At 38.2% G+C, this 20,893-nt stretch overlaps 5 protein-coding genes across 8 annotated transcripts; all 5 read left to right on the top strand.

The window, feature by feature from the left end:
• Positions 1 to 584: 584 nt before the first annotated feature.
• On the top strand, positions 585 to 4,281 carry LOC121768754 (F-box protein SKIP14-like). The gene is made up of 2 exons (XM_042165297.1): positions 585 to 2,396; positions 3,066 to 4,281. Exons 1-2 carry the CDS (start codon positions 1,404 to 1,406, stop codon positions 3,597 to 3,599), a joined length of 1,527 nt encoding a protein of 508 aa, XP_042021231.1. The 5' UTR covers positions 585 to 1,403; the 3' UTR covers positions 3,600 to 4,281.
• Positions 4,282 to 5,221: 940 nt separating this feature from the next.
• LOC121767187 (trihelix transcription factor GT-4-like) lies at positions 5,222 to 8,553 on the top strand. The gene is made up of 5 exons (XM_042163404.1): positions 5,222 to 5,927; positions 7,243 to 7,281; positions 7,643 to 7,774; positions 7,848 to 8,072; positions 8,157 to 8,553. The coding sequence occupies exons 1-5, from the start codon at positions 5,351 to 5,353 to the stop codon at positions 8,354 to 8,356; spliced, it is 1,173 nt and encodes a 390-aa protein (XP_042019338.1). The 5' UTR covers positions 5,222 to 5,350; the 3' UTR covers positions 8,357 to 8,553.
• Positions 8,554 to 9,778: 1,225 nt separating this feature from the next.
• On the top strand, positions 9,779 to 13,653 carry LOC121768712 (glyceraldehyde-3-phosphate dehydrogenase, cytosolic-like). Of its 4 annotated transcripts, none has more exons than XM_042165248.1 (8): positions 9,779 to 9,931; positions 10,085 to 10,185; positions 10,285 to 10,397; positions 10,622 to 11,210; positions 11,279 to 11,339; positions 11,434 to 11,674; positions 11,754 to 11,927; positions 12,189 to 12,397. In XM_042165248.1, the coding sequence occupies exons 5-8, from the start codon at positions 11,315 to 11,317 to the stop codon at positions 12,322 to 12,324; spliced, it is 576 nt and encodes a 191-aa protein (XP_042021182.1). In that variant the 5' UTR covers positions 9,779 to 9,931; positions 10,085 to 10,185; positions 10,285 to 10,397; positions 10,622 to 11,210; positions 11,279 to 11,314; the 3' UTR covers positions 12,325 to 12,397. The 4 variants fall into 4 exon arrangements, with proteins under 4 accessions (XP_042021182.1, XP_042021181.1, XP_042021183.1 ...); XM_042165247.1 differs by having other exon boundaries at positions 12,156 to 12,397; XM_042165249.1 differs by lacking the exon at positions 12,189 to 12,397 and adding an exon at positions 13,489 to 13,653 and having other exon boundaries at positions 9,780 to 9,931.
• LOC121766649 (glyceraldehyde-3-phosphate dehydrogenase 2, cytosolic-like) lies at positions 9,904 to 10,736 on the top strand. Its single transcript, XM_042162925.1, has 4 exons — positions 9,904 to 9,931; positions 10,085 to 10,185; positions 10,285 to 10,397; positions 10,622 to 10,736. Exons 1-4 carry the CDS (start codon positions 9,904 to 9,906, stop codon positions 10,734 to 10,736), a joined length of 357 nt encoding a protein of 118 aa, XP_042018859.1.
• Positions 13,654 to 13,781: 128 nt separating the features above from the next.
• On the top strand, positions 13,782 to 17,019 carry LOC121768709. Its single transcript, XM_042165244.1, has 2 exons — positions 13,782 to 15,162; positions 15,362 to 17,019. Exons 1-2 carry the CDS (start codon positions 14,494 to 14,496, stop codon positions 16,487 to 16,489), a joined length of 1,797 nt encoding a protein of 598 aa, XP_042021178.1. The 5' UTR covers positions 13,782 to 14,493; the 3' UTR covers positions 16,490 to 17,019.
• Positions 17,020 to 20,893: the final 3,874 nt, after the last annotated feature.

Below are 20,893 nucleotides of genomic sequence, written 5' to 3'. Positions count from 1 at the left end.
GTCTGGAATTGTTTTGTCAGGAATCTATTCCTAGAATTCAACAACAAAATAAGCTATACATCTCATCCCCAATTGTACGCTACTTATTCAAAGACACGGAAAAAAGTGGGGCCTCGATACATTAGGCCCATTATTCCTTCTTAAAATGGGCTTACAACGGCCCATAAAATCTTAAATAATATTGCAACTTTTTAAATATTTTTAATTAATAAAATATTATAATAATAATATACTTAGTACTTATTTAGTGACATCCTTTGTCGATTCAACCCAAATCTAGGATGCGTTACTTCAAATTGGTACAAGTACTATATTTTTCTACGATGAAGAGAGTACATTTTTTATGGGTGAAAATAAAAAGTGGATTAATAATATACTAACAAATTAAAAAAATATATGAGAAAAAGCAATAAAATAGGAAGGACAATTTCTTGTATCCGCTATCCTAATTCACCGGAAAATACCGGGAAAATATTTTCCCTCCGCACACGTGTCAAAGCTTCCCACCCGTTTTGGGCGCTTCTTCCGATTTTGCCCCTCCCCCGACATAAATATATTTTCCTTCACCAATTCGTCTTCAAATTTTTTTCCTTTTATCGTTCAGGCCGTTGAATCTTCGATCTGCAGATACTGTTCCTTCCCCCGATTTCGGCGTGCTTTCCTGATCGGATCGCCCCTAGGGCAGGCGATTTCGAGCCCCTTGAATGATTCAAGGACTCCATACCTATATCTCCCTCGATATCTTGCGGCGGAAATATTAGGGTTTGGGTTTTGAAGAAAGGGATCAGGTTGTTTTATTCATTGTATCTGATTTTTTTAATCGCTTATATTTTTTTTATTTTCTTGTTTTTTTTTCGTTATCTGTATTTCTATTTGAAAAATTGACTGGGTAGGGTATGTGAGAGATTGCCAGATAACCTAGGTTTGGTTAATCTTGATTGCGCTTTCTTTCTTTCTATTTTTGGGTAGTTTTTTTTAGGAATTCTTTGATTCTTTTTTGTATATAATAGCAGGTATGCGTTTTTTTGATTGGTTTCATAGGTTTAGCTGATAAAAAACTGAAAAAGGTTTGGGTTCGTTACAAGAAAGGCTCAGTGAAGTTTTTGGTGCTCTGTTTTAGTTTGTCATTGAAAATCGAGGGATTTCTTGTTTGAATCTTTGTAAGAAATTCGTCTAACCCCTAATAGAGGTTGTGATAAAAGAAAAAAAAAGAAAAAAGAGAGAAAAAGAAAAAAAAAAAAAAAGGAAAACAGGAGGTATAATATACCTCTGCAAGTGAAAAATCCGCTATCTTTTGGTTGAACTTTAGATTGGAAGGAGAGGGAGTGGTTGAGGCCTGAGCGAGAGAGAGGAAGAGGTTGAAGGGGAGAGGGAGGGAGAGGTTTTGAGGTAGAGATTTTGAAATGGCCTTGAACTATTCACATCGGCCTGTGTTCCCGGCTCACACTTCTGCAAAAACTTTGTGGTCACCTTTGAGGACTGTGAACGGCTGTCTTGCTGAGGGTTCTCCTGAAGTTTATGGTGAATGTTATCTAAGGCCTTGGCATCCGAGCCAAGAAGAGATGGGGGAGTGGGATTTCATTAGCCAGGATACAGTTGGTCGCTGCTGTTCACCAGAGTCAAACTCGAGGGACATTGCTGATCGTTTACCTTCTGATCCATTTGGGATGGATATACAGACTACCTTCACAGCTCTCACGGGATGGCTTGAGGACTTGGAGGTCGATTATGGTGCGTATACTAGGAGCAATAGTCAACGATCCGACCAAGAGAATTATAATTTGTTTGCTGGGTGTTGTATGCTATATAACAATGCTCTAAATTCCCAGCCCCAGCCCTTTTCCAGTGGTGTTCAGTCCAATGAGGATGTGAATTATAGTATCCTGCCCCTTTCAAGCAGTCCTCAGGTTTATGTGAAACCTGATGAGACATTAGATGCTATCAATAATGTCGATACAGAGATGGAGAATTCATTGGATTCATACAACAATGAATTTCCTCCAGCCTACGAAGAAAGTTGGATGATGGATTTCAGCAACGAGGGCACTAGCTACAGTCCTGAGTTGCAGTTTGGAGAAAAAGTGGAGGGTGCTGCCAAATCTGATGAAGCACCCCATGATGCTTTTAAATTTTGTCTAATGTATCTGGGAGTGAAAGACCTCTTGTCAATGGAAACAGTTTGTAGTTACTTTCGGTCTGAGGTTCGTGGTGAACCATTGTTGTGGAAGAGTATCCACATTGAACCGCCTCTGAATGAAAAGATCACGGATGACATTCTTTTGGAATTGGCTTGTAGGGCTGATGGTACCCTTCAAAGCCTGAGCTTGGTGGAGTGCCTGAAAATCACTGATGATGGCATAAAGCGTGTACTTGAAACCAATCCATGGTTAACAAAGGTCAGTGGTATTATGTAGGGTTTTGAATGCTAAAGTGTGTGTATGAACTTGCTTTCTTGGATCATGCATGATGAGCAATGGTATTTTGTATTCTTAAATTTTTTAAAATGCTGGAGCTAATGGAACTTCTGTAAATATGATCTCCTTTTTGCTGCATGATAAGTACTGATATGCAACTTTTGTACTGAAAAATTGGGAAGCATTTTCAGTTGTAGACTATTTTGTAGTAGTTTTTATTATTGTATTGGAACTGAATTGTAATTGCAAGGATATTTAACTCTTAATTCTTTTGGACCATATTGTGATATTATCAAGTACTATAATCTTATAAAAGTTTTTACACAGTCAATAGTTTGAGTTGGTGGGGGTGTTAGTATGCCATGAATTGGGTCATGCTACTTATATGCTTCTAAAAATATGGTGCATCATTTCATTCTGTTGTACGAGTCTTCTAATTTACATGAGATCATTGAGGTTTTTGTTGTAATGAAGATTGAAGATAGACAATCAACACATTTAAACTTCTTGTCATGTTGTGATAATCAATGGATGTCTGTTCCAATTCCGATGGAGCTGTATCTTCATGCTTGTTTCTGCTCTCCCTCAAAATTATGTTTATATCATGTGTTCCATTGATGTTGTGTGCTAATTCTTATGAGTGCAATGCAGCTATTTGTTCCTGGATGTACAAGGCTCACTGTTGAAGGGATGTTGAAAAATGTATGGACCTATAACTCTAATAAAGATGCCCCAGGTATAAAGTTCCTGAGAATCGGTGGCCTTTATGGTGTTACGCATGAACACTTCGAGGAGTTGAAGTCTCTTTTGGGTACTGATGACAACACCCTCAAGAGTCATCACAAGCCGCATATCTATCATCGAGGAAACTATTACCTTCCATATGATGATGACCGGGCAATAGATATTGAAATGTGCCCAAGATGTGAGAAATTCAAGTTGGTTTATGATTGTCCGTCAGAGGGATGTCAGGTGAAAGATAATGGATCCCAAGTCTGCAGAGCATGCACGCTGTGTATAACAAGGTGCTCACAGTGTGGCACCTGCATTAACGACAATGAGTATGAGGAGACTTTCTGTTTAGATTTGGTATGCTCAGATTGTTTCGAGCAGCTGGTCAAGTACCAGGACGGGCTTAATGAGAAGGCTGACCCATGTGGAGACCACATGAGCATGGTTGCTTGACTGACCATGCTTATGAGGCTGTATTTGTTGCTGTTGTAGTCTCCGCCTTTGGTGCAGAACCAACATGATCCAGGTCACCCTGTGAGCTTCCACTCTTGGTTACTCGTTTTCTTCTTGCTTTGATATGTCCATTGTTATGTTCGAAAAAGGGCTATTCGCCCACAAAAAAAAGGGAAAAAAGGAGGAAAAAATATAAAAAATAAAAATAAAAAGAGCAAAAAAGAAGGGGAAAAAGAGGAAAAGGCATCATAAAAAATACTTGTCCTTGAAGGAAGTTGGTAGTTCTAGCAAAATGGAGATCTGACCTTGTGAAGATTTTAGATATTAGTTGACATGTCAACTAAAGGCGGGAGCTTGCCTCGCCTCTATTCAGCTGATCGTGCTTTGCTTTGGAAAGGTGGATGTGTGTCCTGCTTTCTGGTCATGCTTATGCTACCAGCTCTTGGTAGATTGGAGATATATACTTGGCGGGGTCTGTGCTCTTGCAGGGATCGTCACATAGGTTATGGCGACATCGACGACGTCATTTCTATTTCTTCTTGTTATCAACAGCCTCTCTTGTGGAACTGAGTGTTTCTTGATTTCTATTTGTTATTTTGTTGTGCTGCTATTTGCCTCATGAATGGTGGATAATTTTTATCAATAAAAGTTTGCCATGATGTTTCATGGCACACTTAACTAAGAGTCATGGCTACTGCGTTATTTCTTGTTTGCTTTGATTTAAGTTGATTTATGATTCCTGGGTATGATGTATGTTTATGACAAACTCAGCCTATTTTGTGGTTTAGTCTGTTGAAGTTTATCTATTCTTGATACTTGCATTTGGCGTAGCCTAGAGATTAATAGTTGGCGATAAAGATGTTTATGTCTTGTTATTTTTTGTCTGCCGTTAATAGCAAAAGAGTTAGTAGTCCACTTATGAAAGTTTATTATAAATGATTGTATTTTAACCGTTTGCTATAGAAGCGACATTTTTGTTTATTAGTTCCATCATCAAACCGAGTGATTGTGCAGCCTTTGACTCCTGATTTAGGCCGACAACTCTATAGTTAGGCAAAGTAAAAATATTGGGTTTCTTGTTTTTTTTTTGTAAATTTCTGCATATTTTTTTAATTTTTAAGTGGAATTCTAAACTATGAGAAATTAATTAATACGTGAAATTTCATGAATTTTACCAAACAAAATTTTTTAAATATTACTATTATTCAGTAAACAAACCATTTCGTATCTATTTGTCAATTAAATTTTACTAATCAATAGAAATTTAAAATCATGATGTTTTTTCTTGATAATTCTAACTCATAAATGATTTTTCAAAATTTATTTTTTGATGAATCAAGTTCTCATGATTAAATTACTTTCAAAATGATTCAATCAACTCTACACTAACCGTGAACATTCGCTTAATTTCTCAAAAAGTAATTCACTCTCATCATTTTCATCTACGAGATTAAATCGAGATGATTATGAGATCGTAATATCTTATTAGTAAATTTGCTACTGAATTAACTCCTGTATTTTTAGTATGTTTATCCATAGTCAGAGTATTAATTAGTTACTACAATAGCACGTTGTAATTATTAGTTTAGCTAAATCCTACTCAAGTCCATGTCAAAGAAAATAGAGCAAAACCTAGAAATTGAGGTACGTATCGTCATAATGTATAATCCAAAATCGAATTGATTCATCACAAATTCAATTTGAAGAAAAAAACCCCAAATCATAAAATCCACTAAGAAATCAAGAAAAACATGTACATGTCCGAGAAACCCCAACGGCAGCAAGAATCCGCCGTAGATTTCTACAAACCAGAAGCCGGGCCTCTCCAAAACACCGCCATGATCATCCCCCACCACCTCCCCGACGACGGATCGCCGCCCCTCGTGGCCGAGGACGCCGTCCCGCCCCCCGCCGTGGCTCCTTCCAGCCACCCCTCCGCGCCGAAGAGAAGGGCCGAGACGTGGGTGCAGGAGGAGACGAGGTCTCTCATTTCTTTGCGGAAAGAGATAGATATGCTGTTCAACACCTCGAAATCGAACAAGCACTTGTGGGATAACATTTCTTTGAAGATGAGGGAGAAAGGGTTTGATAGGTCTCCGACTATGTGTACTGATAAATGGAGGAATTTGTTGAAGGAATTCAAGAAGGTGAAGCAGAATAATCGGGATGGGAGTGGGAATGGGTCGGCTAAGATGAACTATTATAAGGAGATTGAGGAGATTTTGAGGGAGAGGAGCAGAGATGGGCCGCCTAATTGGAAGAGTTCTGAAGGTGGGAATGGTGCTGGGGCTCCCAAAGTTGATTCCTTTATGCAGTTTTCTGATAAAGGTTTGATCTTTTGAGTTTTTGCTGACTTTGTTTAGTATGGTTGGTTTTGGAGTGTAGAGATGTGGAATTTGGTTTTGTTTGATGTATTTGGTATGTGTTGCTTGGATGATTGTTTAGTATTTCTGTTGTTTTTATAAGGCAGTGTGTAGGGATGTAGAGATGTGGAAGTTGGTTTTATTTGATTTTTGGTGTATGTTATTCTTTTTGAAGTAGAGTGGAGTTTTTTATGCATTACGTTGCCGTTGGTGGATAGGTGTGTTTTGTGTTTTGGATGTTGATGATTTCATGGCTGTGTCTAGTGAAAAAGGGAGGAGTTCATGGCATCGGTGTTTTGTTTGAGATGTGTGATTTTGAGGTGTTTTGGTTTTCTATGTTTGCTAATGATATGTGTTTGTTTGATGATTGGAGTGCTGCAGAACTTGGGTCTTTTTTAACTTTGTATGTGAAATGTAGCATGGTTTTATGTCCTTAGTCGCTTCGTGTGTTGTTTTCCCCCCTGGTGTTTTTACCCTTTTCTACAGTATTTTATCAGTTAAGGACATAAAAAAGGAACTTAGTGTTTGATTACTGAATTTATCATGGATGCTTTTTAGGTATAAGTCTTGTGTCAAATGGATATGGTAAGTGTTGGTCGTATGTGTTTTTTCATTTTCTTTTTTTCCTGGCAAAGGAGCATGCACTCGCCTCGTCTATCCTCTTTGCTTTTAAGTTTCTCTGTGGATGATCGAGATTCATGATTGTATCCAATTCAACAGTGGCAGTAGAAGTAGGATACCAATTGAACTCGTTTGTCATGTAGTATATCGTATTCTTTCATACACAGAAGGATTCTTTGGGAAATCTTTGAAGTTTGGAATACTAACTTTATCATGGATGAATTTTACGATTTGGTTGTTAGCTCCATTTGTTTGATGTGAATGAGTTAGTTCTCATCCTTTTACGGCCTACTTTGTTGGTGGAATATGAATTCAATGATAAAGAAACCCTATTTAAAAATATTGGTTCATATGTCGTGTTCATCCTTGGTATTATGAACGCAAGAAATTCAAATCTTCTTCTATAGTATCTATATTTAATTTTTGAGATGATTCTTGTATAGTTTAGCACTGTGGTGGTTATCACCTTGGGGTTCTTGTATCTGCTCGTGATTCTACTACCATATCTGATCTAGATTATTTATGAGTATTTATGTTTTTTCGCTTTCCACGTGCTGTGTTTTCACCGATAAATTCCCTTCAATCTAAATGCATTAGAGTTTCCTGATTTATATGAATCTCATTAACTAGCATACATTTATGTTATTTGGCGTCTACAGGTATTGATGACGCCAGTCTTACTTTTGGGCCGGTAGAAGGTATGTTAAAAGTCTCAGTAGGTTTCACTTGCTTTCGGATTTGGTAAATCTCAGTTGAAGTTTTGCCGTCTTTTCAAGGTCGCTATATCCAACTGATTTTGTCGTTTTGTAGTCACGACTGATTTTTAAACTGAAATAGTGAAAAGTATGAAGATGTATTTGTCTCATTATCGATATGTTTCATGCCTAGTTACATATAACAAAGAAACTCAGTAAACCCTGAAAAATGGGGGTATTTTTGGGTCATTACATGCTCCTTTACTGCGATTTTGATTATTCGTGTGTCGTAGATATGAGTTAGAAATTGAATTGTTTTAGCTATCCTAATAATGTTGATGACATAAATGCTATTTTGATACAGCTAATGGCAGGTCGACTCTCAACTTAGAGCGACGTTTGGACCATGAGGGGCACCCTCTTGCTATAACTGCTGCTGATGCTGTTGGAGCGAGTGGAGTTTCTCCGTGGAATTGGAGGGAGACGCCCGGAAGTGGTTAGTCTAACGTCGTGCTTGAAAACACAAACTTTAACCAATTATGTAATTTATGTTTTGAGTTCTTACGCAGGCGAACAGACTAATACGTATGATGGAAGGGTGATAATAGTTAAACTCGGAGAGTATACGAAAAGAATAGGGATTGATGGCAGTGCAGATGCCATCAAGGAAGCCATCAAATCTGCTTTCAGGTTAAGGACTAAACGCGCATTTTGGTTGGAAGATGAAGATAATGTGGTGCGATCACTCGACAGAGACATGCCTCTTGGAAACTACACTCTCCACGTTGATGAAGGTAGAGAGAAGGAGACCTTTGCATAACGTTAAACATCATGAGATTTCTTGAATCTTGATGATGGATTCGCGTTGCTGGATGCAGGGCTGACGATAAAAGTGTGCTTCTATGAGGAATCTGGGCCGATGCCGCACACTGAGGATAAAACCTTCTACACGGAGGATGATTTTCGTGACTTCCTCTCACGCCGTGGGTGGACTTATCTGAGAGAGTACAATGGATATAGGAACGTCGATAGCATGGACGAGCTGTTGCCCGGAGCTATCTACCGTGGGGCCAATTGACCGTGGTTTGTTTCCGACATTTGTAACAATTAGGGTAAGCATGATTTGCAGGGGAAATGTGGAAGTAATTTTTTAGTACAAAAATGGAATTTAGCATTTCTTTACCCTTGAAACTCTAGTGTAAATGTGGGATTTTGTTGAATTGTTGTATGATGTATATCAGTTATTAATGTCTATTCTATAATTCATGCTTGTTACTTCATTAGTGTGTCACTATGAATCTTTAGGTGTTTGTTATGCCCTATAAATTGTGCTTGCCACATTCTATATGGAACATATGACATAGTACTACTTTCGTCCATAAAAAATATCTTTATAAAATAAATTATAGTAATGGTTTTGGGTAACGGTCGATTTTTTTAAAAAATCTTGCTATTTTTGCTTCATGTTCGAATCTGGTGGGTGACTCCATGTAAACTATACCCATCCGTCTATTATCAATAGTCTTAAGGCTGTATAAATTAATAAAATATTAGAGAAAAGATAATTTGGGTATTGTTAATTGAAGTTGGGTAAATAAAGGAAAGTTCGGAAAAATGGAAAAAAAAAGTGGAAGGCCACACAAAAAAAAATGTACAAATCATAGTAGAGTTTTTTTTTTTAATTTTATTTTCACTTCGCAGTGGGCTGAATTAACATTATTAAATTATGATAAAAGACGATTAAAATAAGTCCAATATATAAAGAAAGCCTATCTTTTTAAAAGAGCATTTTTAGTTTTTTTTTACAACCTGTGGAATATAGGTATAACGTATAAAGCGGTGTGAAATGTCATGCTAACAAATAATTAAAAAAATAATAGCAATTATTGAGAAGAAATAATATTTTATTTCTATCATTCTCTTTTAAAATTTGGGAATCTCATTGTAAGTTTTCTATCTGGTTAGTTAAATAAATAACCATGTATTTTCTTGCATAAAAAATTATATGCTACAGATTCGATTACTGAAATATTCATATATTTTAAATTTACACTTACGACCTCGAAATTATATTAACAAATAACGTATTTAGAGGGGAAATGGTCACATGATATAGTCTAAAAGTTTGATAAAGAAGGTTGTAGAAGCTCATTAAAACATGTCACAAAACATGTGTCCTAACCTCTATGTTATAGCTGTCACGAAATTTTATTTCCGGGTCGAATTTCTCTTCATTTTTTCTCAATCTTCTTTTTTCTCCACCGTTTTAACAATATACTAGTATAAAATTCCTCATTTGGAAAAGTACATCTAAAATTGGATGTTGTAAATCGGCTGCATTCTTAACAAACATTTGTTGTAAATGGAAAATTCTGACTTGTTTTCCAAGAATTAAATTGGATAATCGTAATTTATCACGTCGAATCTAAGTCTAAAAGAAGTGCTCGAATTTTCTTTTCTTTTCTTTTTTTAAAAAGAAATAACAAAAAAAGCGGTTTTCAGCACCTTAATAAATTCTTCCTTCCTTTGCTACAACTCTCCATAGTCTTCTTCTCTGCTTTTCTTTCACACAAACAAACAAACTCATTTCAAGACTCTGTTGTTATCATTTTCTTATTCTAGAATATGGGAAAGATCAAGATTGGGATTAATGGTATGATTTTCTAGCTCAAGTTGGTATCTTTCCATTTGTTTGATGGTTTTTATACGAGCTTTTATTCTCTTGCTCTGCCATTTTGCTGATTAATCTGAAAAGGTCTTTGCTAATATACAATAAAAAATGAATCTTTTTCAATTTTTTCATCAGGGTTTGGGAGGATTGGGCGTTTGGTTGCAAGAGTTGCTCTGCAAAGGGATGATGTTGAGCTCGTTGCTGTCAATGATCCATTTATTAACACTGATTACATGGTAATTTTACATGATTTTTTTTTGCTGGGATTTATTTAACTTATTGACATGTTTATGTGATTGTTTGTATAATTTATTTGTGTATGTGTGTGTGTGCAGACTTACATGTTCAAGTATGATAGTGTGCATGGTCAATGGAAGCATCATGAAGTTAAGGTGAAGGATGAAACCCTTCTTTTTGGTGAAAATTCTGTCAAAGTATTCCAGTGCAGGTAGACTTTTTTCCTCAATTTTTTTCTCTATAAATTATGTTATGTTTTTTTATCAACTTGGCTGTTAATATATTTGGATTATACTATATGTGCCATGTAGCAATGAGAAAAAGAAAAGATTTTGGTTTTGTATGTGTTGTTGTGTAGTAATACTCAATCATGCCTATGTGTAACATTGCTTTATTTATTTGGTAAGAGATTTTATGTTTGTTGCTATTTACTAGGAATCCTGAGGAGATTCCATTGGCTGAAGCTGGTGCTGAGTTTGTTGTTGAATCTACTGGAGTCTTCACAGACAGAGATAAGGCTACTGCTCGGTTTATCTTCTTTCTATTTTAGTAGTATTCGATTTTCGGATTTGGATTATAAGTATCATTCCTGTAGTAATTCTGCAAGATGAGTATTGATCTTGCCCACTCTTGCCATATTTAGGTGCATTAGTTGATTGGTTTGTGCATGATGAATAATCCAATTTCTATGAATTCTTGAAATATGATCCATGTCCATTCTTGCTATATTTGGGTGAAAATTTGTTGATTTGATAGTGTAGATTGTGTTTAGTATAGTCTAGCTTCCATGAATTCTAGACCTTCGATTCAGCTGGTTGGTTCAATCGTTCAGTCTAGTTTCGTATTATGTTCTTAAAGGGCGCCTTGGGTTGATCGATTGAAACCAGGGTGGTGCTAAGAAAGTGGTGATCTCTGCTCCAAGCAAAGATGCTCCCATGGAGTGAATGAGAAAGAATACAAGCCTGAGCTAAACATCGTCTCGAATGCTAGCTGCACGACTAACTGCCTTGCCCCGTTGGCCAAGGTTAGTGACAACTAGTATACTTTTTCTTCCCAAGAAGCTTAGCTAATTACGTTTGTGGCTTCTTGCAGTTTATCAACGACAAGTTTGGTATAGTTGAGGGCCTAATGTCCACCATCCACTCTATAACGGGTAATAAGCAGCAGTTTTTTCGCCTTATATATTGTTATTATGTTCATGATCATGATTTGCAGTTTCTCTAATTTTCGTTGTGTGATCTGTTCAGCCACACAGAAGACGGTTGATGGTCCATCGAGCAAGGACTGGAGAGGCGGAAGGGCAGCGTCATTCAACATCATCCCAAGCAGCACGGGTGCTGCCAAGGCTGTTGGGAAGGTGCTTCCAGCACTGAACGGGAAGCTAACGGGAATGTCGTTCCGGGTCCCAACTGTTGATGTTTCAGTCGTGGACCTGACTGTGAGGCTAGAGAAGGCGGCCACCTATGATGAGATCAAAGCTGCCATCAAGTGAGTTTGGTTGGTTTGGTTTGGGAGGAAGCAATTGACTCGAATATTGATGTGGTTTGGTTTTGTGTGGACTTGGCAGGGATGCATTGGAGAGCAAGCTGAAGGGCATATTGGGATACGGGGAAGACGATGTGGTGTCGACGGACTTCATTGGTGATAGCAGGTCGAGCATCTTCGATGCTAAAGCCGGCATTGCTTTGAACAACAATTTCGTCAAACTTGTGTCCTGGTACGACAACGAATGGGGTTACAGGTAAAAATCCAATCTATTTTAGCTGCTACTCGTAAAATAAATACTACTTTCATCCACGTTAAATAGTCTTGATAGTGCACGACACGAGTTTAAATGCAAAATTGGTAAAAGTAGACCGATGGTAAGAAAATATGATTGAAGTATTTTTAGTAGAAAATGAAAATCACTTTATTAAAGAAAAAAACTTACAATAAATAAATAGAGATTATTTTTGGTGGACGGAGGTAGTACATGGCGTCAGTGGCATGATGGATTTGCCAGGGTGGAAGTCTACGTGGCAGGCATTGAGCTTTTATCGTGTACAATAAGCTGCTTAGTCGGAGCAGCAAGCTTAGCCTGTGTGTATCTTTTGTATCACACCATTGTAGATAAGTTTCTACTTTATTACTACTACTAAGGATCTCATGCTATTCTATTCTTTATTCTTGTAAATTTAGGGTATCACATAATACACGAAAATATAATACTAACTATTTGAAGTGTTGACCCACCCCGTCATAGTTGGGTCGGGTTATGCTCAGAGGCATAAAGCACATTGCCACAAACTGGAGTAGCTGGACTTGCAAATCTTTGTCCACTATAAGATAAGATAGTATTTCCTCCGTTCTACTATAAGTTGGGCGTTTCTTTTCCGCAAAAATTATACTAATAAATAGTTAGATTTGATAGAAAGTATATTAAGTAAGAAAATAATATACAAGTATATTTCTTTTATCCCTACAAGCATACTTAGAAATCACTTTATTTCTAATGTGTTGCATGCTAATTTGCATTCCACATTAAACTTATTTTCGTCGATTTATATGTAAATTTTTAAAAATTTTCTAATGTGAATCGCCAATCTTCGATATATCCCCGTACAACTAGGGATTGAAATGTAATTTTTGATAAACTTAAATATCATTTTGAATTTATTGTCGTTTAAATGTATATACGACTTGTTACTGTGCAAAAACGTAAAAAAATTATACACTTGACAAGATTTTCAACACAAAAATATGGAGTATATATTTTTTTCTTATAATTGGGCCTATGTGGGCTTATTATGAAGCCTATTAGAACTTAGAGTTGAGTCCAACCTATGGGCCTACAGATTTTAGTCCAATAGCATCTACTCCCATGAATAGTCAATTTTCTAACCATAAAGTGATAATGGAGTTGATATTGCCATTGCACAAGTCAACAAATAAATTGGAAAACGAAATATCACATCACACAAGATCATGCCTATAACCCCAAAGACTAAAATATGAAATTCACATGGAATGTTCAACAATAAGTTACCTATCGTTGACGGATTATTCAGTCATAACTTAATGAAATTCATAAATCCAAATTATTTGCTTCCAAAATCTGAAAAAGTCTATTAAACATTTTCTTGCCATCTTTATTCATATGTTCTCATCACCTATATCTTAACAAAATCTATCCAACTAGATAACCTCAAAATCATGCATAGACAATCGACTAATCAATTATAGTAGTAATGTAGGTAGTATACTGCAATTCACTAATAGCATATATATGTCTCTCCTAAATCAATACTTTCCTTTTCTCTTAGGTGAACACGAAAGGACGAGGAGAATGGATCGACGTTGCGACAAATAAAAATACTCCTCTTAGACTGTCGGCGAATACTATACCTAAAAAAATTGAAAATTATTTGTGTCGTAGTTATGCTCTCCTCTGTCAACCAATTTTCTAATTCCAAAGTCAATTCTATTAATTTGATTCACTCTCCATCGACTATCTACTAACTACCTAAAAGAACAACATTTTTCCACTATCCCATTTTTTTAAAAGTATCATATTGTATAAATCATAAATATCTGACAAATGTGCATTAATATTATACTACTTAGACAGATCGAATTTATAATTATTAGATCAATCGTATTAAATATATACAAGGCCCAATTCGAATTAAAATAATATTAGTACTAGTTGTTGAGGCATGCTAAGACATTTTTTCCATGAAAACGCCGATTTGCGATTGGAATTATTGTTCTGTTTCTTGTGTGTCTTCGAGAATTCCACTACGGTCGTATAGTTGCTTCCATCTTTCAGGCAAGTGTGAGGCCTTGGGAGATGGGCTTCTGGCAGCCAGTGGGTTAAGGTCTCCCCCTTAACGGGCTACTGCGTACCCTGATTGAATCCCCTCACATGATGTCGGGCTGGAGTATGGGGCCGCCAATGTGACGGAATCGCTTTTTTTTTTTTCTGCAAAGAGATGTTAAAATAAATTCAGTGGAGAAACAGCACTGCGATAATAATTCCTACGTTTCACACATTCAACAAAATCCAAAACATTTAATATTACAGTACAATCCCACCAAAAGAGAGAAGGTGGAATTTAAGTTATGATTTCTCACTTCACCTGCAAAGAATCTACGTTTGCAGAAAATAGCTCTGTATTTCCCTGTCTCAACTCATAGAAATAAAAACAAATCTTGTTTACATTCTCTTCCAAATCTCAACAATCCTTCAACGCGATTTTTTCGATCCAATTTCCCTATAAAATCGAAATAAAAATCGAATCTTGATAATCTCGTCTCAAAAATTCAAAATGGCACCGAAATTCCTCCCTCTGAGATGGGAGAGCACCGGCGATCAATGGTGGTTCGCTTCCCCCATCGACTGCGCCGCCGCCAACAGCCACTACGACCTCGTCCGTGAGCTCCTCCACCTCGATCCCAATCTCCTCATCAAGCTCACCTCCCTCCCCCGAATCCGCCGCCTCGAATCCGTCTGGGACGACGAGTTCTCCGGCGTCTCCAAATGCCGCTCGACCGTCGCAAGAGAACTCCTCCGCGACTGCGAGAACGGAGCCCACAATTCCCTAATCCGAGCCGGCTACGGCGGCTGGCTCCTCTACTCCGCCGCCGCGGCGGGGGATTTGGATTTCGTCAAGGAGCTGCTGGAGAGGGACAGCCTCTTGGTCTTCGGAGAAGGGGAGTATGGGATCACCGAAATCTTCTACGCCGCCGCGCGAGGCGGCGCCGCGGAGGTTTTCCGGCTGATTTTCGATTCCGCGGTGGCGGAGAAGGGGAGGCGCGGGGAGGTCTCGTCGGTTTTTAAGTGGGAGATGATGAATCGGGCCGTCCACGCGGCGGCGAGAGGCGGCGCCGCCGCGGTGCTGGAGGAGCTTTTGGGTGATGGTGAGGATGTTTTGGGATTTAGGGATTCGCTGGGCTCCACCGTGCTCCACGCCGCCGCCGGCCGAGGGCAAATTCAGGTGAAATCTTTGTCAAATTTTGTGTTATAGCATAAAATTCTCGATGTTGACTACATTAATTTGTTGAGAAATTGCTGCTTTTACATAGCTTATTCTTTAATCAATTTGAGTAATTATAGAAATGCTATGAAGTTGTTAGATTTTGTGATCTATAAAATTCTCAATCTTGAATGCGTATATGCTGCTTGTAACAATGCAGATAGTAAAAAACTTGATATCCTCCTACGACATCATCGACTCTGAGGATGATCGAGGCAACACGGCGTTGAACGTTGCGGTCTATCGCGGCCATCTAGCCGTGATGAAGGTGCTTGTCTCCGCCTCGCCTTCGTCTGCTTTGCGCACCAACAACTGCGGCGACACCTTCCTTCACATGGCGGTCGCGGGCTTCCACCCGCCGAGCTTTAGGCGTGTGGACCGGCAGATGGAGCTGATGAGGGAGATAGTTGGTGGAGACCTCGTACGAATCGAAGAGATCGTCAATGTCCAAAACAACGATGGTCGAACTGCTCTGCACATGGCTGTGGTTGAGAACATTCAATCTGATGTTGTTGAGATGTTGCTTTCGGTTAGGTACATAGATGTGAACCTTGTTGATGGTGAAGGGAACACTCCTCTGGATCTTCTCAAGCAACGGCAGAGATCGGCCTCGACTGAGATCTTGATCAGGAGGCTGGTCTCGGCCGGAGGGGTGTGCGGGCGTGAGGATGGCGCGGTGAGGAGTGCTCACTTAAGGATGCGTGGGATCGGAGGAAGCCCCGGGACTTCTTTCCGGATCCCGGATGCGGAGATCGTGTTGTACACCAGGCTCGAGCACGGAGCGTGCTTTAGCTCCGAGCTCGTGAGCACTGATTGTGGCTACTCGGACGAGAGATTGTCCACGCCTCGACCTAGCTCGTCCAAGCTCAAGAAATCGAGCTCTATGACTAGTGCCACGAGGCGTCTCAAGACTATGCTCCGCCGAGGCGGGCGAAGAAGTGTCGATGCTGGTAGCATCGACAGTGGCTGTTCCGCCGAGTCACGCGGAATTCAGCCGAGGACGAAAAACTGCCCTATTTCGCTCAGAGAGCAGTTTTCAAAGCCAAGTAACAAGAGGATTCTATCTGTGCAGGAGAGTGTTCTTAGTCCTTCCTCGAAGAAGAAATTTGGTGTAGGGTTTCCACACAATGCTGGGCAGGTGCTTCCGAAATCGAACCTCGGTTCGCCGTGCAGCGCCTCGTCGTGGTGGTCTCCGGTCGATTTTGGTAGCGCAGGGCCCTCGAGCTTGAACGAGTCCCCCCCCCTACTTTGGCGAAGAGACAGTCAAGAGGAAGCTGAAGAAGCGTAGGTCGTTCAACTTGGGGTTGATGAACAACTACTTGTGCTGTGGTGGTCAAGGCCTCGCAATGGAGAACTCGATCAGAGCGCAAGGACGAAGAATGGAGAAACAGCGTAGTTTAGTCGATGTCGTATAGTTGAAACTCGAGGGTCATTTCAGTCAAGAGGCTGTCCGCATCCTACGGATTATGGCACCGCAAAATTTAATTGGTCTCATAGGAAACTCGGGCTGGGCTGGGCTGGGCTGGGCTTCAACTCGAGGGTATTTCAGTCATGAGGTTGTCCCTCGTCACCCGTCACCGACTATATAGTTAATGAGGTTCCCACCTACTAGACCAAGGACATAGTTTAGCTGGTGGTAATTGTTACTCGGACTTGAACTCGAGGTTATTTCGGTTATGAGATAGATCGTCGTATATGTCATACCGACTATAGTTGTTATTCAAGTCACGAGGACGAGGCCATCCAAACACCAAGTGTATCTTGTTTTCTAATATCCATACCATGTATTATTTAATGAATAAATGCTTCGTAAATTCCTCCATCCTTGAAAAGTGTATGTTTTATTTCATTTTTAGTCACTCCCAAGTATGATTTTCCTAATTTTAGAAATCTAATTACTTATAATAGCTCAGACAAATACTACTTCAACTATCCTCTTGTTTTCTATTACTTTACTTATTATGCATTAAAACTCGTGTCTAACTAAAAATTTATACAGTACTTTTCAGGGACAAATGAAGTACTTCCTCCGTCTCATAAAAATATGAGCAATTGATATGTCACGGGAATTAAGACAAGATTGGTAGAGAGAGGGTAGAAGGGTAGTTAAAGTAGTGTTTAGCTGCTTAATAGTGATATAAATTGTAAATAAGTTGATATATAAATATAATAAATTGGGATAACTTTATAAGAATAGAATGCACATATTTTTTGGGACAGACGAAAATCGGGAGTACACATATTTTTATGGGACGAAAGGATTAGTATTTAATAGCATTTTCCATTATAAAATTTTGAAGAGTTTTCTGGTTGTGATAGGATAGCATTGGTTACTCAAGTTGAGTAGAAGTCTATCTCTTTGATTTTCAAATACTTTGGTTTTTCAAATATTCATAGTGAAGTATCATGAGTAGGGATTTCAGTTCAATCCGAAATTTGTAGGGTAATCCGAATAATCCGTTAAATTTAATGGATTAAGGTTAAAAATTTATATCCTATATATAATTTGACTAACATGTATCTGATTAGTCCACGATCTGAGTAGAGCCAAGCATAAACCATAACATGTACTCCCTCTATCCGCGAATAGAAGTCTCGTTTTTTCTATTTTAGTCCGTCCGCGAATAGGAGTCCAGGTTCACTTTTACCATAAATGATAATAGGGTCTCACCTTCCACTAACTCATTCCACTCACATTTCGTTTAAAACTAATATATACAAGTGGGATCTCTATTCCACTAACTTTTTTCCAATCACTTTTCTTAACATTCTTAAAACTCATGCCGCCCACAAATGAGACTCTTAATGACGGACGGAGAGAGTATCTGATTAGTCCACCATCTTAGTAGAGCTAAGCCGAAATCAGATAGCCTAACCCAATGGATTGGACCTAAGCATACAATTATCTATTCTTTCATCTTGTTTGATAACCTCTTTGATATTTTAATAATCTAATATTTATAATATATGGAGTGTAAAAAACTATAACCTTCTATATTCATATACACATGTGCTAGATTTTTATTGAAGTCAAAACATGTTGAATTCTAAAATGTGCTATAAAATTTGTCAAATATGTTTATATGTTTGTATTTTTATTTTAAAAATCTTATAAAGATATTCAATTTCAACATCATGATCTGCCATGACTATTTTTTTAAGTCAATAAACAACAAAACTTATGAAAAGTTATTTTTATTCTGTCATATTTTCTTTATTAACGTTTGAGTTTAAAATATATTCCAAAAACTCTTATAACTAAATATTTTACTGTTTATAAATTTGTCCAATTTTTCATTGTGCATTGGATTGACCAATTAATTTTAACAACTCAATTAATCCATTGGGCTTGCATGAAACCCGAACATTTATGATTAGTTTGCAAGTTTTGCAACCTGATAAAGTTACATGTTGATTAACCTACAACTTATTAGTTGATCTAAAATTCGTTGGTTTGACTTTATTGAACTCTCTAAGAGCATGCGCAATAAGGGCACCAATCGATTGGCGGTCCGATCAGCGCCCATTGCGTGCATACCGCCGATCGGCGGCCTCCTCCACCCACCCATTTCCCGTCCGCGCCCAAAAGCGATCGGCGCCGATAATGCCTTATTTATTTATTTTTTTAATTTTAAATCTTAATTCATCCTCTATATAAACCCTTTTTCCCATTTTTATTTCGTACACCCACTTCTCTCTTTTCTCGCACCTCACTTTTCTCCCTTCTATCAATTCTCTCTCTCAATTTTGAAATAGGTTCCAATGATAAAGACCCAATCTTGGAATATTTGGATCGAACCATGTTAGAATACACAATGCGAGTAGAAGAACGTCATCGGTGAGAGCGGGAGCACAAGGAGACAGTCCCTAGGCCAATCCGGCGTCCTTGGTCAACCGTGACCATGTCGAGGCTACCCAACGGCTGTATGCAGACTACTTTGATGAGGAGCCACAGTGGGGGCCGACGGTTTTCCGTCGCCGTATAGAATGGGTCGAGATCTTTACTTGAGCATTGCTAACATGCTGGAGTCGCGTTATGTGCCACCGACAAGCCCGGACTGTTGCCGCTCCAGAAGTGAACGACTGCACTGAGGCAGCTGGCGTACAAAGGAGCGGCAATATGTTTGACTAGTATCTTCAAGTCGCTGACACAACTGGACGCAATTGTCTGAAGCATTTCGGTCGGGATGTGATCGAGTCTTTCGGTGCCACATATCTGCGTAAACCGACCGCCGCCAATTGCTAGTTCCTTCTAGATTTATACAGGAGGGTGCACAGCTTCCCCGAAATGTTGGGTAGCATAGATTGTATGCATTGGGCATGAAAAAACTGTCCGACCGTGTGGTTCACGAGCGGGGCACGCACCCCTCGATCATTCTCGAAGCCATTGCTTACCAGCAGCTATGGATTTGACATGCTTACTCCGGTGTAGCCGGTTCAAACAACAACCTTGACATCCTAAATTCATCGTCTCTCTTCAACGAGCAATGCAGGGGTTTAGGCCCCACCATCGACTTTATACCCAACGGCATCTAGTATTATTGTGGTAGTACTATTTAGTCCTCGAATAGTCCTCTTCTCGCGGCCACCTCGACAAATCACTCGTACTAGCCATCTATGTAATGTATGTCGATATATAAATAAATAAACTTGACTTTTGCAAAGGAAATATTTAGATATTATATGATACAAATATCTTGATATTATGTAGTAATAGAATTATCAAGAATTAGGTATGAAAACATCTAGATACTTTAGCAGAATTAACTAGAAATAATTTATTAGAGAATTCTAGAATAAATATTTATTAGAGAATTCTAGAATAATTAACTAACTATAAATATGGGTGAGTTGTTATCATTTTGCACATTCGAAAAATAAAGTGTTCCTTATCATCTACACGTATAAATATGTCGTGAGATGGGTTAGTGGAATGTGGGACCATATTACCGTTTATAGTTAAAATGAAGCGGAACTCCTATTCGCGTACGGACTAAAATGAAAAAATGAGACTCTGCACGAGCAGTATACTTTATATTTTAACAAATATTATATCCATATGATAAGCTATTGGCATAGTGAGAAATCAAGTTATACAAATCAACATTAATTAAATATTCTAATCCAATCTATGAAATCAAATTATACAAATCAACATTAATTCAATATTCTAATCCAATCTATCAATTAGATTTACAAATTAACTTTTTCATATTTTTTCTATTGTGATCGTCTATAAATATATAAAATCTTTTATCATACAATATATATGTAGAGTAATTAGAGCCGAGTTTGAATAATTTGTGAAGGTAACTAATAAAGATTTTTAAATTACCGAATTTTGTTTGAACTTAATTAAAGGATATTCGCTCCATATCTTTCATGGATATCTTTTTGTTGTCATCTATAAATTACTCCATATCTTTCATAGATATTTTATCTTTTTGTTGGTGTAATCTATAAATATATTAAATCTTTGATCATAAATACAATATATATACGCAGAGGTAGCTAGTTCGAAAATCCTAGATTTTCTAGGTTGTTTTGTTGATTGGTTACGGAAAAAAATCCTAGATTCCTAGTTCGAAAATCCTAGATTTTCTAGGTTGTTTTGTTGATTGGCTACGGAAAAAAATCCTAGATTCCTAGATCGTTTGTTGATTACATAGAAAATATGGAGGGTCCAGTGAAA

This window comes from Salvia splendens, chromosome 15 (assembly GCF_004379255.2).
Source record: "Salvia splendens isolate huo1 chromosome 15, SspV2, whole genome shotgun sequence".
NCBI lineage: Eukaryota > Viridiplantae > Streptophyta > Magnoliopsida > Lamiales > Lamiaceae > Salvia > Salvia splendens.
The sequence above is the reverse complement of the archived record's forward strand: the minus strand, read 5'-3'. Positions and strand labels throughout refer to the sequence as shown.

Excerpts from the sequence above, each read along its gene's own strand:
- LOC121768709 (XM_042165244.1), top strand. The coding sequence starts at position 14,494 with ATGGCACCGAAATTCCTCCCTCTGAGATGGGAGAGCACCGGCGATCAA. Across the intron at positions 15,163-15,361 it reads CCGGCCGAGGGCAAATTCAG|ATAGTAAAAAACTTGATATC; the intron begins GTGAAATCTTTG and ends GTAACAATGCAG.
- LOC121766649 (XM_042162925.1), top strand. The coding sequence starts at position 9,904 with ATGGGAAAGATCAAGATTGGGATTAATG. Across the intron at positions 10,186-10,284 it reads TTATTAACACTGATTACATG|ACTTACATGTTCAAGTATGA; the intron begins GTAATTTTACAT and ends GTGTGTGTGCAG. Across the intron at positions 10,398-10,621 it reads GTCAAAGTATTCCAGTGCAG|GAATCCTGAGGAGATTCCAT; the intron begins GTAGACTTTTTT and ends GCTATTTACTAG.
- LOC121768712 (XM_042165247.1), top strand. The coding sequence starts at position 11,315 with ATGTCCACCATCCACTCTATAACGG. Across the intron at positions 11,675-11,753 it reads GAGATCAAAGCTGCCATCAA|GGATGCATTGGAGAGCAAGC; the intron begins GTGAGTTTGGTT and ends TGGACTTGGCAG. Across the intron at positions 11,928-12,155 it reads GACAACGAATGGGGTTACAG|TACATGGCGTCAGTGGCATG; the intron begins GTAAAAATCCAA and ends GGACGGAGGTAG.
- LOC121768754 (XM_042165297.1), top strand. The coding sequence starts at position 1,404 with ATGGCCTTGAACTATTCACATCGGCCTGTGTTCCCGGCTCACACTTCT. Across the intron at positions 2,397-3,065 it reads CCAATCCATGGTTAACAAAG|CTATTTGTTCCTGGATGTAC; the intron begins GTCAGTGGTATT and ends AGTGCAATGCAG.
- LOC121767187 (XM_042163404.1), top strand. The coding sequence starts at position 5,351 with ATGTACATGTCCGAGAAACCCCAACGGCAGCAAGAATCCGCCGTAGAT. Across the intron at positions 7,282-7,642 it reads TACTTTTGGGCCGGTAGAAG|CTAATGGCAGGTCGACTCTC; the intron begins GTATGTTAAAAG and ends ATTTTGATACAG. Across the intron at positions 8,073-8,156 it reads CACTCTCCACGTTGATGAAG|GGCTGACGATAAAAGTGTGC; the intron begins GTAGAGAGAAGG and ends TGCTGGATGCAG.